At 39.2% G+C, this 14903-nt stretch overlaps 1 protein-coding gene across 1 annotated transcript; it reads left to right on the forward strand.

Moving 5' to 3' along the window:
- Positions 1–487: 487 nt before the first annotated feature.
- Positions 488–14652, forward strand: TMEM106B (transmembrane protein 106B). The gene is made up of 8 exons (XM_084508938.1): positions 488–614; positions 3647–3868; positions 5995–6058; positions 7374–7533; positions 8329–8469; positions 8558–8607; positions 12034–12087; positions 12870–14652. Exons 2-8 carry the CDS (start codon positions 3649–3651, stop codon positions 13006–13008), a joined length of 828 nt encoding a protein of 275 aa, XP_084365064.1. The 5' UTR covers positions 488–614; positions 3647–3648; the 3' UTR covers positions 13009–14652.
- The last annotated feature ends 251 nt before the right edge of the window (positions 14653–14903 follow it).

Genomic DNA, 14903 nt, shown 5'->3' on the forward strand with positions numbered 1-14903 from the left:
TAACTTCCTTCCACTAGAGCTGATCAAACAAGGAACAGAAAATAACGATGCTGGCTATTAAGATACCACCATGATCAGCTGGGGAAAGAAAAATAAGCACTTTTTTTTTTTTTTTCCCTGAGATGAAAGCTACGCAGAGCTTATGTGGAGGAGGGGAGACGTACAACCGCAGGCAGGGCAGGGAACTGCTGTTGGAAGTTAGGAAACCCGTTCTGCCCTCCGCTTGGAGGAGGGACCGGGCCAGTTCCTTTTATCTTCATCATTTAGCCTTGGTTTTACTTCCAACGCTTTTCCCCCATATTGGGTTGCTCTGGGAACAGCCCGGCCCCGCGGCGCGCCCCATTTTGTGCTGCGGCAGCAGCAGGCCCGGGGGCTGCCCCGAGCCCCGTGAAGAAGCGACCCGGGCACCCCAGCGCCGAGCGGGCAGGACGAGACCCCGCAGCGGGGCCACCCCCTGAGGGCAGCGGCCCCCCAGCAACCCGGGCTCCCCCCCACCCCAGCAGGCCCGGCCCTTGCGAACAACCGCGGCGCCGCCCTCTGCGCCTGCGCTCGAGACTCAGCGCCGGGGCCGCTGCTGCGTCGTGCCCGGAGCCTCCGGCCCGGCCCGGCCGCAGGTGGGGCTGGGGGGAGCCTCGGGGCGGCGGCGGCGGGGCCTGGGGGGGAGCCGGGCCGAGGGCAGCGGCGGGGCCCGGTGGGGTCGGGCCGGTGAAGGGGGGGGGGGGGGCGTTTGGCGGTGGGGCCGAGCTGGCCCAGCTCGGGCGGGGGGCGCCGTGATCCTCGCCCGCTGGGGTGTTTGTGCAAACAGCCCGATGTGTGCGTGTCGGGGTCCCTGGGGGTGAATGTGGGGGCGTCGGCAGCGTCCTGAGTTGGTTAATTTGGGGAGCGCCAGCCTTCCGGGGCGGGTGGGGGGAGGTATGTTTATGGAGAGTAGGTTTGGGTCGCACATCGCGGGATCTTTCTGCCCCAGTAGGGCAGGTTTGGGGCTGCCAAGTCATGGCTGTGCCTGCCGCTGTTTTGGGAAGCCTGCCGTGCTGCTGATCAGCCACAGCTGGCAGCAGGTTGTGGGGCCTAAAAGCCGGGTGTTATTTTCAAAAATGAAGTAGGTCTCTAATCTCAAGTTTATGTATGTGCAAAGAAGTAAGAACGGCACCCCAGCTGTTTATTTGGGAAAGTAGGGCAGTTTAGTTTAACTCCACAAATTTTTCCCCAAGTTCATAAACAAAAAGTGGTTTTCATAAATTTCACATGTGACTCAGGATGTGGTTGTTTTCTATTCTTAGCAGGTTATTTGGGTTTTGTTTTGTTGTGTTCTGTTGTACTGAAGTGCCAGAGCACTCTGAAGGGAGCAGCCTTAAACAAAACCGCCTTATCACAACGTTTTCTTATGAGTTCTCTCTAACAAACAGAATTCAAGGAAACTAGAGATGAGTTCAGGGAAACTGGAGCACGTACGTGTATATCAGTTACAAGTGAGAGGCTGGGGTGAAGCACAGATATTAATTAAGAAAGTTGGGCTTGAGGTTGTGGTCATGAGATGGAGGCTCATGTACAAAGATGTTCTCAGAGCTACTGTTCAGCATGGAAGCACTGGGTGAAAGACCAAGGTGTTTTTAAGCATTGGTCAGGTGTAGTAGTGGCTCAGAATGCATGCTGGAGGAACATGTTTCACTGGTCTTCTAAGTCTCTGATGGCAGAAAAACACTATTAAATTTTAATTATTGAAACTCAGGTACACTTGGCATTGGGGGATACATCTTCACATCTGCATTACTATTTTAATTCAAATCGAGGGTGTGAAATGAATTTGCGGTTATCCTCACTTGCTGCACTTTGGTTCACATCACAGTGTGATCAGAAAGTGTCTCAGCACTTCATTTTGGAAGAAGTTAAAACTAGAAGATACATGTATGTCTCGGTTGCACGTGGGTGTTCAGTCTCAGCTAGAGGTGGTATGAAATAAAACCTGCAAAACCAAGCATAGTGTGGATGTTAGATCTTTAATAACTGTTTATTTCTAGACTTGCTTTTATTGCTCTGTATTTACTTTTAATGTTGACATAGCCTGAGTCTACCAGCAGTAGAGCAGGTAAATTGAATGTGGTTGTAATGCAGCAGGGCTAGGGACTGATCCCAAAGCTTTCAGACCTGTCAGTGTGATGGCTGTTGCCTAAGCTGCACGACTTGAGTTTTGTAGTTTAAAGGCAAAGCTACAGGTAAAGCAAAAGGTAAGCTACAGGGACAGCAGTAAGCAAAAACCATGTGTGGAATAAATTTCAACTGCTTTTTCAGGAAACTTTTCTTCAACAGCTTCAATTTTCAATTCAATAATTTCCATTATTGAATGACACCCAAACTGCAGTGTTTCAAAATTACTGTGGCAACATGAGTATAAGTAGTTTTCCTTCCCATAAGGGTCTTATTACTTAAATGAATAAAATAACACTGTGTGTTTGCTGAAACAGTAACTGGGACTTGTCAGCAATAGTTATGTTTTTCCTCCTACATTCACCATCAGCATATTTCAGATCTTCCTGTTTTGTCTGGAGTGGTTGGTTTAAAATATTCTGGCTTGCATTGATTCCTTAATCTTCCTCCTCGAGCTTCCTTTCTCAGTGGACCAGCGTGATCATTACTAGCAACCTCATTTAAAAATTCCATTTGCAGTAGGAAAACTGAATGAGTTTTGCATACTCATTTCAAATCCCCCTGTTCCCCAAGATGCTAGTGAATTGTGTGGTTAGGGCCTCTGTGGTGGGTAATTAGAGGGTGTTATGGGGTTAAGCTGAACAACTGATTGCCAAGGCTCAACAGATCTTTTTTTCTTTTTAACTTTGAATTGTTCCACACCTGTTGCAAACTAGGAAGGCTGCCACTTGTATCACTTCCTTGTGGTTTCTGGTTTTGAGTGTTTCATGGGTGTTTTGGTGGCTTTGCTGAAAAGCTATGCTCATGAGAAAAATATAAAATTTGCAGAGGTAACAAAAACTGTTTTGTGACTGACATTTTTGACAAGTTTTTATAAACGCTACATGTTGCCTGCATTTACATTTAAGTAGCTCTCATTTTTCCCCTAGATTTTACTGTGAATCAATCCTCTTCTGGGTTAAAGAGAATCATCAGTTTAAACACTTCAAGTTCTGTATTTCTAGCTTAGAAATTAATAGCTGATCCTGTGTTCTCAGAACAAGTTCAGTCCAAAAAAATTAGTAGAATTGGGCCCATAGTGTTTGCAGAATCCACTGAACATCATGAACTTGGTTTTTAGACCACGTTAAGTCCTGAATATTTTATACAGAGGTCAATGTATTCTGTGCCAGTTCATCCAGTGCTACTCGAGTGTTGCAACGTGTTGGCAGCAGCTGCGTTGTTCTGCCTTGGAAACCTCTCAGTCCTCCTTTAACCTGTGTGTGTCAAAGGACCTGAATGGATGTCTCGTGTAGTTCAGATTCTTAGTTGGAGACTGACTCCAGCTTGATTGGGCCTTTATGGTTTGCAAATCTTAAGGTATCTAACCACACAGAAGGCTATAGGAGCCTAGGCTGACTAGTGACCATAGACTTACAGCTACTTGATGTGGAGGAATAAATTGCAAGCCATATTTGAATTGTTCTCCGTGAAAAAAACTTTCTTCTGCCTTTTATTTTAGACATGGGAAAATCTCTTTCTCATCTACCGATGCATACGTGTAAGGAGGATGGCTACGATGGAGGTACAGTGTCGGATAATATGAGGAACGGGTTAGTTCACTCTGAGCTGCACAACGAGGACGGCAGGTGTGGGGACGTATCGCAGTTTCCGTACGTGGAATTCACAGGAAGGGACAGTGTCACTTGTCCTACCTGCCAGGGAACAGGAAGGATTCCACGAGGTAAGTTTTCTTTTTCTTTTTTTAAACCCCTAAATTTACCTCAGAAATATGTGCAGTGGTAACTGTTATAAGCCCTAGCACATAATTCTCCTAGTAAAGATACTTTTAAATTGTTTTTACATTTTATCACTAAGCATTTTATTGTTATTGCGCTGTGTGAATGAAATGGATATTTAATTAACATTGACTGTTACCTGATAGCTCTTCTCTCTTTGCAATCAAGTGTGCCTTGCTTCTAAGTCTTAAAGTCACACGTAAGCCTAGTTCTTGCAGGTGGAAGTTGCAAACCTTTTACTTTCGAGACATTTTAATACATCCTTTTTAACTACCAGTTGTGAACTATTTGAAGCAATATGCAACTTCACAAAAATAGCTGCAAATGTAGGCAATGTTTAAGTATCGCTAGACATGGGGAGTAAAAAGAGTGCAGGTCTGTGTAAACAAAAGTTGTTCTAATATTTTGACTTTAAAAAAATCAGATTTTTTTTTGTTTGTTTTAAAAAGAAAGGCTACTTACCACAAAACTCATTAGGAGCGCTGCCCCCTTACCGCTCTCTTACATTCTAGTTGTATTGGCATCAGGGAGGCAGGCCAATGGAAGTAAGAGCTTCATAACTCTTAGAGTTTTAAAATAACAAGCACCGCTTCTGAAAACAGGTGGGTGAGTGTGCATAGGGAGGTGCAGTTAACAATACTCAGTTCTCCTTATTAGATCATGCTCTGGACATCGATTGTGGTTGGACGAGAATCACTTGTTTACGTAAAGCTATATACTGAATACCAAATTCCAGAAATGTGTATTTGTTTGTTTGAAAAATACAATTCTGAAACATCACATGCTTCTGCAGAATGACAGTATGTTTGGGATTTCCTTTGTCTTCCTGTTGCTAAAAAAGAATACTTGGGAAGTATTACACATATATGAAAGTATACACATGGATTTTAAACAAATTGCTGAGATGTCAGGGTTTTCAGCACTTGAGCAAATGGTTTGACAGATAAACCCTGTACATGCCAAACGTCATCCAGAGCTGTAACTTACATTAAGCCACTTTTTCAGGTTGCTTGGAAAAGCAATATCTGTAGGGGGGTGGCATGCAAGGTACTGAATTTTTTTCTGAGGGTATGGGGAAAATTGAAAACTTGGTGTGTACCAGTGAGAAAGTGTGTGTACCATTTTTTAATTATTCCTCCGTACATAAAAAATAATAAAAACAATGTTTGGGGTTTTTGAGGGGAGAGGGGGAAATTAAGGGTTGACTGGGTGGCTGCATGAATAGTAGGGAAGACCACAACATGTGCTATGATGTCTAAACTGTATAATAATCATAGGGAATTGCCTTTTGGTACTTGGACCACTTTAGGTTTTCAGTATAATGAAGTTGAGATGAAAATCTGTTTTAAATTGGTACGGCTTTTTCTGAGGCTGATGTTACATACTAGTATGTGCTCAGCATGCTTTGCCCATTTTAACAATTCAGCTCGGATCTGCTTCAGCATGATCAATTAGCTAAGTGATAGCGCTGACCAAATTTGGCATTTGACTTAAAATGGAAACCAGACTTGCTCTCGAGGCTTCTCTGTTGTCGTGTGGGTCAATCTCAATTCCACCTGCTTGTATAGCAAATCGAAAAAGATACAAAGACAGGTGTAGTCCATGTATTTTCAGTAGCTTCTCGGTATTTACGCTCTTTGTTTCTGCTGTTAAGATATCCACCTCCTAAAAACGCTGGCTGGTGGGGTGTCTTGTTTCTTGGAGAAGTTCCAGTGGGCATTTCTTTGGCTTCCAGATGGCTGCAATTCAGTCCCGTGAGAAACAGTTGTATGTACCAGTGATTTCCAGACTGCAGCCTGGGCACAACTTGTGTTGCAAAAGCCACCCAAATCCATATGTGCATATGTTTTTAAACAAACCTGACTCCCTGACTTCCTGATGAGGAGATACACAATGCCTTCTGGATCAGTTCTGACTGCCTGAGCTTCTTTCTGAACGTAGAATATTACTGGATTTTGAATGTTCATCTATATTATTTGATGCTGTAAAGTTCTGAAGGTCACTATTTAAAGTAACTTCAAAAGTAATTATTCTTTGTGTTTAAGTTCTGAAAGGTTGTTTTTATTTCTAGGGCAGGAAAACCAGCTGGTAGCATTAATTCCATACAGTGATCAGAGACTGAGGCCAAGAAGAACGTAAGTTGATAGTTGTGATATGTGAATCCACAGTTATTTATTCTATTGTAATTAAAATTGCTCAATTTAAATGAGATAGCATTAAGGGGATTCAAGCAAAATCACTGGAATGTTTTCCTTCATTCAGTATTAAAGGAACCCTGCTTATGAGTAATATGAACCTTTACCTCTAACTCTTGGAGAGTTGTTTATTAAGGTGTGCCTGCTCCCATCATGCTGTGTCTTATAAAGTTAGTAATACTGCATGGTCACTTCGTGCAGGTAATTATCTGAATACCTACAGTAATTATGCAACCACTTATCAAGCTTTATAGCATCTTAATTGATCTAAGAAGATACGCCTTCACTATTAAATTTTAAGTTAGAGTAAAGGGATTAATTTCTTTGGGCTACTGCTACAAAATAAATCACCTAGAAATTCATTTGAAAAGCTCTGAGCTGCTAGCAGAATGAATAAACTTATCACTGTGATATAGCATATTTTTAAAATATGTATATTTTTCTAGGATCTACTTAAAGGTTTAATTAGTGTTAAGTAATTGTTCTTATATTTTGTAAATGTTTTGATGCTTCTATGATAAACAGAAATGAGTGACAGGAAAAAATACAACTTCACATAATGCTATCTCAGATATCTTGGATCATAGATTTGATGTAATAGTAGTCCAGATTTGAGAAATACTCCCCTAACATTCTGATTTTGAGAAAACCGCAACTGCCATAGAACCTTTTATTTGTATACCTTTGTTATTTAAACTCCCTTTCTTCTTTTAGGTTAGGTTAATTGCATGTTTGCAGTTCCTTAGCAGGGATCTAAACAAATTCCTAACACTTTCCCAGAAAGTCTTTTATGACAAAGAATGTAAGGCTTTATTCTTGTTTTTGGGTATGTTATACAAGCACAATATACTGAAGAATCCTGCACAATGTCAAAAGTTCTACTATAAGTTAATTTTAAAGACATAAAGTGCTTATGTCTTAAAGCACATGAATATTTTCCTCTTCCGTTTACTTCTTTAAATTGTGAATGCTGGGATAACCGTGTGTTTTGGAATTTGTTTCCTGATACATACATACATACATATATATATGTGTGTGTGTATATATATATATATAGGTATACAAGAGTGTCGTCTCTATTTGTGACATAGACATGAAGTGCAGCACAGTCCTTCCCACAACTAATGGAAACTGGAAGTAGGCTGAGATGGTTGTATTAAGCAGTCATTCTTCTTATCACTTAAGCAAGAAGAGTGGTGCGTTATTTTATTTTAATACACTTCGACTCTGAAATGTCTTTTTTTTTTATCTCCAGAAAACTCTACGTGACTGCTTCTGTTATTGTATGTCTACTTCTTTCTGGGCTGGCTGTATTCTTCTTGTTTCCTCGCTCAATTGATGTTGAATACATTGGTGTGAAGTCAGTGTACGTCACTTATGAAGAGGGTAGACGCATAATATATTTAAATATTACGGTAAGACTGTCTGTCTCTTTGGGTGTTTGTAATATATGCAACAGGAGATGCTACTGCAGCGGTTTATTATATGTAGGCTAACTGATAAGCTTAGTGTCTTAAGAACTACCAGCAGTTCAAAAAATGTAGCTGGACTTGCTGTGGCTGGTTTCTGTAGCTGTAGCTGTAGGCTACCATTGGATCTTCTATTTTCATGGAAAAGGTGGCTTTGGAGTTCTTTGCATTGTTTGGGGAATATGAGTGAAAAGTAGAGCGTGTTGTGTGTGCAGAAATGTTATTGAATACCTGGTATTTTGCATCTCTCAAAACTGATTTTGAAGAAAAATTTCCTACTTAGCATAAAACTTCAAGGAGTTCTTTCCACGTGCCTCTTGATTATTTTTTGGTAATGCAGTGAATACAGGATTGCCAAAAGACTTGTGGAATTCCTCATGAGTGTCTTTAAATTAAATAAAGTAGCCATGAGAGGAAAGAGTCCTGGAATAGTTAAATTTCATGGAACAAATAACTGAGGATAGGAAGAAATGGTCAGTATTTCTAGTGGAGTGGTCACAAGTGGAGTTGTGCAGAATTTGGTGCTGCTCAATATATTCAAACGCCTCTGAAAAAGGGGTTGAGTGGTGGTTCCCCTCCATCTCACCCCAAGAAAATCCCCAAAGGCAGGAAAGTATACTTGCATAATTTTAGGTATTTTTGACTCATACACAAATTAAAAAATGTATGTTCATTTAGATACACAGAATGGTTAATTCTTAAAGGATTCTTTGTTTGTTTGTTTGTTTTTCTTTCCTCTAGAACACGCTAAATATAACAAACAACAACTATTACTCTGTTGAAGTAGCAAACATTACAGCCCAAGTTCAGTTTTCAAAAACAGTTATTGGCAAAGCACGGCTAAACAACATCACCAACATTGGTCCTCTGGATATGAAGCAGGTAAATGGGACGGGCTTTTGAAGTTGAATGTATGTTAATCTTTATATTTAAATCTGCTCAGTTGTTTTTTTTTGCCTTTTTTTTTTAGATTGACTATATGGTGCCCACAGTCATACAGGATGAAATGAGCTACATGTTGTAAGTGTACCAGCCTATAAATATTTGCCTGTGTCTTGGTAAAAATTATCATGGAGCTTTTGAAAAAAACCAGCTGAAATATATTTACAGAGATAGTGTGGCATTCTTTGTATGAGTTTAACAGTACTGCAAAATAACTTAAACCATACTCTTTTCAGTGGTATTATACAGTGGCTTGCTGTACCTGGCTCTCAGCACTTTGCATGGTGTCTGTATTCCCAACAGTTTAGGCTTTGGTAATAGCTAGGACCAGCTACTTTAGGGTGTGGAAGTGCATAGGGTGTTTCTTTGATACATTCCTTAATAAGTTTCCAGTAAATTTCTGTGGAGATAGAGGAAGTTAGCCTCTAATTTGTATAGAATTAAATACTAGCTTATATTTCTGCTCTTCAGAACACATGTATACAGTCATAACCAGTGTTTACAGCGTATACTTAAAGTGTAAGCTGTTTTGTTCATAGCTTCAGAAAGTTTATTTGACCAAGGGCTCAGTATATTTTGGTAACAAAACCAAGCATTAATTCTTTTATGCTGAAATTAACTCTTTCTGTTCACTCTGAACTCTTGAGACTTCAGGTCTGTGTGCAGTTCAAGTGGATGCCTTGAACAGCCCCTTTGGTGCAAGAGAGAGTCTTACAGCTTCAAAGAGTTTGAAAAAATTGAGACAGGTGTGAAATAGCAAATTGGCCGCTAACTTTAAATAAGTAGTGTCGTACATTTGTCACCACTTAAAGGCATATAAGTTAGGTTTGCATAAACAATGAATCCCATGAATCTACTCACCCTCTGGATACCTGAAGAATAAATGTGGCTTTCATAGAACTTGTGCTGATGCTTATGTAGTTGTAGTTTTTGACTCCTGGTACAACAATGCATTGAAACTTATTCCATGGTCTGTATTGTTGCCTCAGCTTCTGTAATGCTGAGAGAGTCTGTTGCCAGCAATTGTTGAAACTTAATTTCAAGCTAGCCCTTAGATAAACCTGAGTGACTTCAGATGCATGAAGAGATGTGGATAGGCAACAACTGTTCTGTGTGTGATCTGAACTAAATGGATTTCAGGCCATTCTGCAGCTTGACATCTGCAACCTCAGCAATAGCATGGAACAATGCTATGCTTGCTGCTTCAGCATAGAGGTGAATCAGGCTGTCTTGGAGTGGAAGCAGAGAAGCTACTGTGTGTCTGTGCCTGTAATCCGTAATGTGGACTTTGCCTCCTTCAGGACAGCAGGTGTCTGTGAATGTTGCTGGAAAAGCAGACTAATACATAACCTGCACACATAAGAAAATGCTGCTTGCTTCAGTGAAGTGGTGCTAAACATACTGTAACTGGTAATAAAGACCTGTAAAAGTAGGGAAGTTTGAGTCAGCTAAGGATCTAGGTACTCATACAGGCTGATACAGTAAGGTAGCAGTCATTAGCTAAGCTTGTCAGTAGCAGTCATTAGCTAAGTTGTGATGTGTTTACAATGCATTAAGAGCCACACATGCAGTGGTTTTAGTCCAAGTCTGGGAGGTTATTGTGAATGGGTGTCAGTTCTTTCTGTGTACTGCAAGTCTCAAAAGCCTGGATTCCCTGTTTAGAAAAACCCAGGGCACAGCCAGTGAGCCACCTTACTTTAAGTACCAAGCCAATGTAGTTTTAGCTGATCATAGCAGGTTTTTGTATTTGTTATTGTGTTTGTTTTTTTTTCCCCTGATTCTAATACTAAACTATCTGGGAAAGTCCTTGGATAATCTTTGTACAACCTGCAATACTCTCTTTATTACAGTGAATTACAATATTGTAGGCATTTTGATGTTTCCCCATCTGGTCAGTTTAGGTCTTGGGTTAGGAATAACTAAAGAGTTACTTTGATCCTAGAGAGTAGGTTTCCTGTAAAATCAGCTTCGGTCAAGTAACCTTTGAGATACTGAAGTGTTATCTGGATTCAGCGGACCTGTGTGATGAAATCATCATCCTACAGGGTATTTCCACCCATTTATTTTTAGAGAGTTGGATTTTTGCAGCTTACCTTCAATGTACTTTCCTATCTACCATTTTGTGCTGTGCAGTTTTGTGGTAATGGCGTGTGTTTTGTTTTTTGTTGTATTTTTTTTAAAAAGACTTTTTTTCCAGATAATCGGAACTTAAAAAGGAGTAGGTTGGTATTATATCTCTCTGCTTGCATGTCAATAACATAGTGCTTGGATACAAGATGGCTTTATATTACAGAATCATAGAATAGAATAACAGAATCATTAAGTTTGGAAAAGACCTCCAAGATCATCTGGTCCAGCCATTCCCCTTCCACCAGTGTCACCCACTAAACCATGTCCCTAAGCGCCAAATAACCATTATGTTACAGGTTGTCTGTATTTTGGATTGGAAAACTACAATAACTGAGAATATCTGGCAGTATGGTCCAGCTAAATCCTGTTTCAAGCCTAGCAGTAAAAAAAAAAAAAAAAAAAAGTCAAAATATTTGTCATTACTATAGATACCAATGTAAAACAACTTCTGATAAAAACTGTTCAGTTTGTATTTTCATATCATCTGTATCACCTGTGATTGTCCATTGTTTCATATTTCATTCTATATTTATTTGAGCTGGGGAAAAGAATGACAATCACAAGTAAATATTGTGAGTGGCTGTCATACAGTCTTGTTGCATTGACTGCATGCCTTTCATTCCTGAGCTGATAAATCTGTGATCAAGAGCAACTCATTGATCTGTGGTTGAGCGGAGGGAGGGGAAGTATACACTTATGTAGCATACTATGTAACAGGTATGTAGGTGTCTCGCAGAAAACATAAGTCTGTAATTTTGTCTCGCAAGAAAACAGTCATTGATTTTGCAGTCTCTGCAGACTGGTTAAAGGTCACTTTGCATAACAGAGAAGTGAATCAGTGCAAAAATACCAGGGCTTTCCTAAGTTCTTTATTTCTGGAGCAAGCATACTAAGACTTCTTGATAGAAATTGCTGATCTTACACAACAGGATGCTGAAGCTAGCATAACTTTGATCTTTTGTGGTGAATTTTCCTTTCTATAGTTAAATTTGACATCTCTAAGTGAAATCACAGCAAATTATGCCTATATGCCCTTATAGTTGAATTCTTCACCAGTGAAGGCATGTTGCGATGTATTTCTTGAGATTAAGTTCTGAAAGATGGAACAAGTGGTGTTTCACAGAAGGTTTTTTTTAGGGAATTGTTACATGTAAGTAAGCACGTGTGAATGTGCTTTATGTGAAAGCAAGTCTTTAGTATTCACTCATAGGCAGTTGTTTTTCAATAAGTGTTTTGGTTGCCATTATTAGCAACTCTGCAGGCTGTAAATATACAGGTAGCAGAATTTCTGGATGAAGCAACAATTCTTGCTTTTTAGATAACTGTCTACAAAAGCTGATGCAAATCTAATAGCTCTCTTTCTTTCTTTTGCAGTGACTTCTGTACTTTAGCATCTATCAAAGTTCATAACATAGTAGTGATGATGCAGTAAGTATGGAAACTTCCTTTTAGTTGGAAACAACCTTAGAAGCCATGTAGTTCTCATTGAAATATTACTTAGAAGTATTTAATTGTGGTGTTTGTGTATCTTAGATAAAATGAAATCAACTTACTTTTTAGTGTAGTAGCCTTATATTTCTTGAAACTGAACATTTGAAGTTTTGACAAATTCTGGTAATTGGAACTTAATAGTTCCAACCACTATTACTGTATCTGCTCTGCAGTTGGGCTGTGTCCATGGAGTTACTAAGATATCAAATATTTTGAAATGAACTTATGTGTATCAGCTGCTATTCAAAAATTGCTAAGAACCTTAGGACCTTGAGGCAGTCACATGCTTTTGTGTGACTTTTGTGTGACTCTGCCAGAGTCCACTTTTTGTGTCAGATTGCATAAGTAGCAGCCTGGCTTTTTGGGGGTGGAGAGATGGTATGTAAACCAACCATTGTGTAGCTTCTGTAATCATTTCTGTTCCCCTTCCAAAACAAAGTATTAATGAGTAAACCTTGGCTTTATCATCTTTAGAAAAAAAAAAAAAAAGTCTTTGCTCAGGAGACCAAATTTTTCCCATGGGAATGAATAATCTGTAGGTAGTATAAACTGGTATTTTTTTAGTATTATTTTATTTAAAACTTTGTTCTTATTGTTATGTATTTTGTCCTAAAACTAGCTCCTTAAAAACCCTAGTAACTTAAAAACACGGGTTTTTAGAAGAGGGAGCGTTAAAACCCCTTACAAAACAAATGTCTCTTCTGTTTTTTGTTTTCAAGAGTGACAGTGACAACCTCTTACTTCGGCCACTCTGAGCAAATATCCCAAGAGAGATACCAGTATGTGGACTGTGGAGGAAACACAACCTACCAGCTGGGCCAGTCAGAATATTTAAATGTACTTCAGCCTCCGCAGTAAAAGCACCTGTTAGTTAGTGTGGAATGACTGCTCTTGAAGCTTGCAGAGATCCTTTAAATAGGACTGGTTCTAAGTAAGGGTGAGAGTATGTGCATGTAACGCATAGCAAACCTGGTGGCCTGTTCACTTGAAATGCAAGGAGGAAAAAGGTGCAAAATGTATATAGATGCACTTGTTAAATGTTGTGTTTTCCCCTTCTGTTTGCTTTCTGTTACTGTAAACACTTCTGTCAAGTTGTGTGGTTGGAGGGGGAGGGGAAATTACAGATTCTTGAACTGAGTTGGGACCTTTCCTTACAGTGTGGTACATCAACTTGGAGTAATTGTGTGTATTTCTGTCTGTTTAGGTGAAATGTGTCACTAATGAGCATTTTAGAAAAATTGGTACTCATAAATTTTAAGTTTATACTTTAGTTCTTGATATTTGACTCTTGAAATTTACGGTATAACTACTTAAGTAACAAGATTGCTTTGAGGTATCTGGGTGTGAAACTAGTATTAGTGGCAATAGTTCTTTGTTTTGGGATTCTACTTTTCATTTGCTATACTTGATTAGAGGTGACATGCAGTCTGTGAAAGCCAGGAAAGCACTCATGGATGATGCTATACTTGAATGTGCAACTTCTAGAATCTGGCATCTTTTCTTTCATATTTCCCTCTGCTACCTCTGCGATGTTATAAGGAGAATGTATGTTGTTAGGTTTAAAGTAAGGTTAAAAAAAAATCCCCCAGAATCACTACTGACAAAGGAAAAATTCAAAACTGTGGAAAATGAAGGGGTAAGACTTTGACAGTGTCATTCCAATTTGTTCTTTTGATTAAATTTTGAGTACAGCTATACAAATAAAAATTGTGTAGTCAGGATCTAAGTGAGAAGCTGTTTGAATATGGGTTTGGGTAGGTTGATGTAAATTTACCACATTTTTATTGTTTTAATATACCATGTACTAAGCTACTTGTCAGTGTTCATACGTTGGGGTATGTGCATTTTGTGCACAGACTCGGTAAGCAATGCAGTAGTTACCTGAATCTCCTGAGCGCTCACAGTTCACATTGGTTATATAAGTGAGGATAAAGCAACTCTTTCTGTAAGAATAAATTATGATGTAATCATGAGACTGACCTATAACAAAACTATTAAAAAATAATTTCCTTGAGTTAGTTTGCACAATGAGAATTTCCAGGGCTTTTACCAAACACAGTGATTCTAAATTTGAGGTCCAAAGTTGCTTGACTTTTGAAGGCTGACTATTTGAATGGTTAGGGGCAAAACTTTTAAAACTAACTAGATCAGAATTGTTTTATTTCAGTATTAAATAAGATGCAGCTGTAAGAAAATACTATCGAGAGCATTGCATTGTAATAAATTCTAATTTTTTTTAAATAGGTGTTGCGGTTTTTATGCTGCCTATCTCCGGGAAATAAGCTAATTAAAATGAACTAGTAATAAACACTATGGAAAAAGGCTGCTGAGTAACTTCTTGTAACTAATGATGTTTTATGCTTCAGTAATTCAGTAAAGTTATGTGTCTATTGTCTTTCATTGGCATTCTTTAGGTGGACTTAATTAGGGGTAGAGGTGCTGGGAAACATATCAATTAAGACTGATTTAAAAGAAAATTAGTAACTGTACAGAAAATAAAAATCCTCTGAATGCTTTGAGCACTCATCCACAATGTCTTTTAAAAGTGTGTCTGTATTGGAACCTACACTGTCAGTTTCCTGTAACTTTTGATTGATGAAGATGTTGGCTTACAAGAACTTTGATACTGAAATAATTGATGACTTAGTTATGTTCTGATTTTTTTCTTGTATCTGGGCACTTTTAAACATTCTTTATTACAGCTTATGATCATAAGGCAAACTAATTCACAACTGGCTCTCCTAATCTTCCTA

This window comes from Aythya ferina (assembly GCF_964211825.1).
Source record: "Aythya ferina genome assembly, chromosome: 2".
Lineage (NCBI taxonomy): Eukaryota > Metazoa > Chordata > Aves > Anseriformes > Anatidae > Aythya > Aythya ferina.

Bases quoted from the DNA above. Each gene is read 5' to 3' on its own strand.
- TMEM106B (XM_084508938.1), top strand. From the start codon at position 3,649: ATGGGAAAATCTCTTTCTCATCTACCGATGCATACGTGTAAGGAGGAT. The intron at 7,534-8,328 runs GTAAGACTGTCT...TCTTTCCTCTAG, and splicing joins TAATATATTTAAATATTACG to AACACGCTAAATATAACAAA. The intron at 8,470-8,557 runs GTAAATGGGACG...TTTTTTTTTTAG, and splicing joins GTCCTCTGGATATGAAGCAG to ATTGACTATATGGTGCCCAC.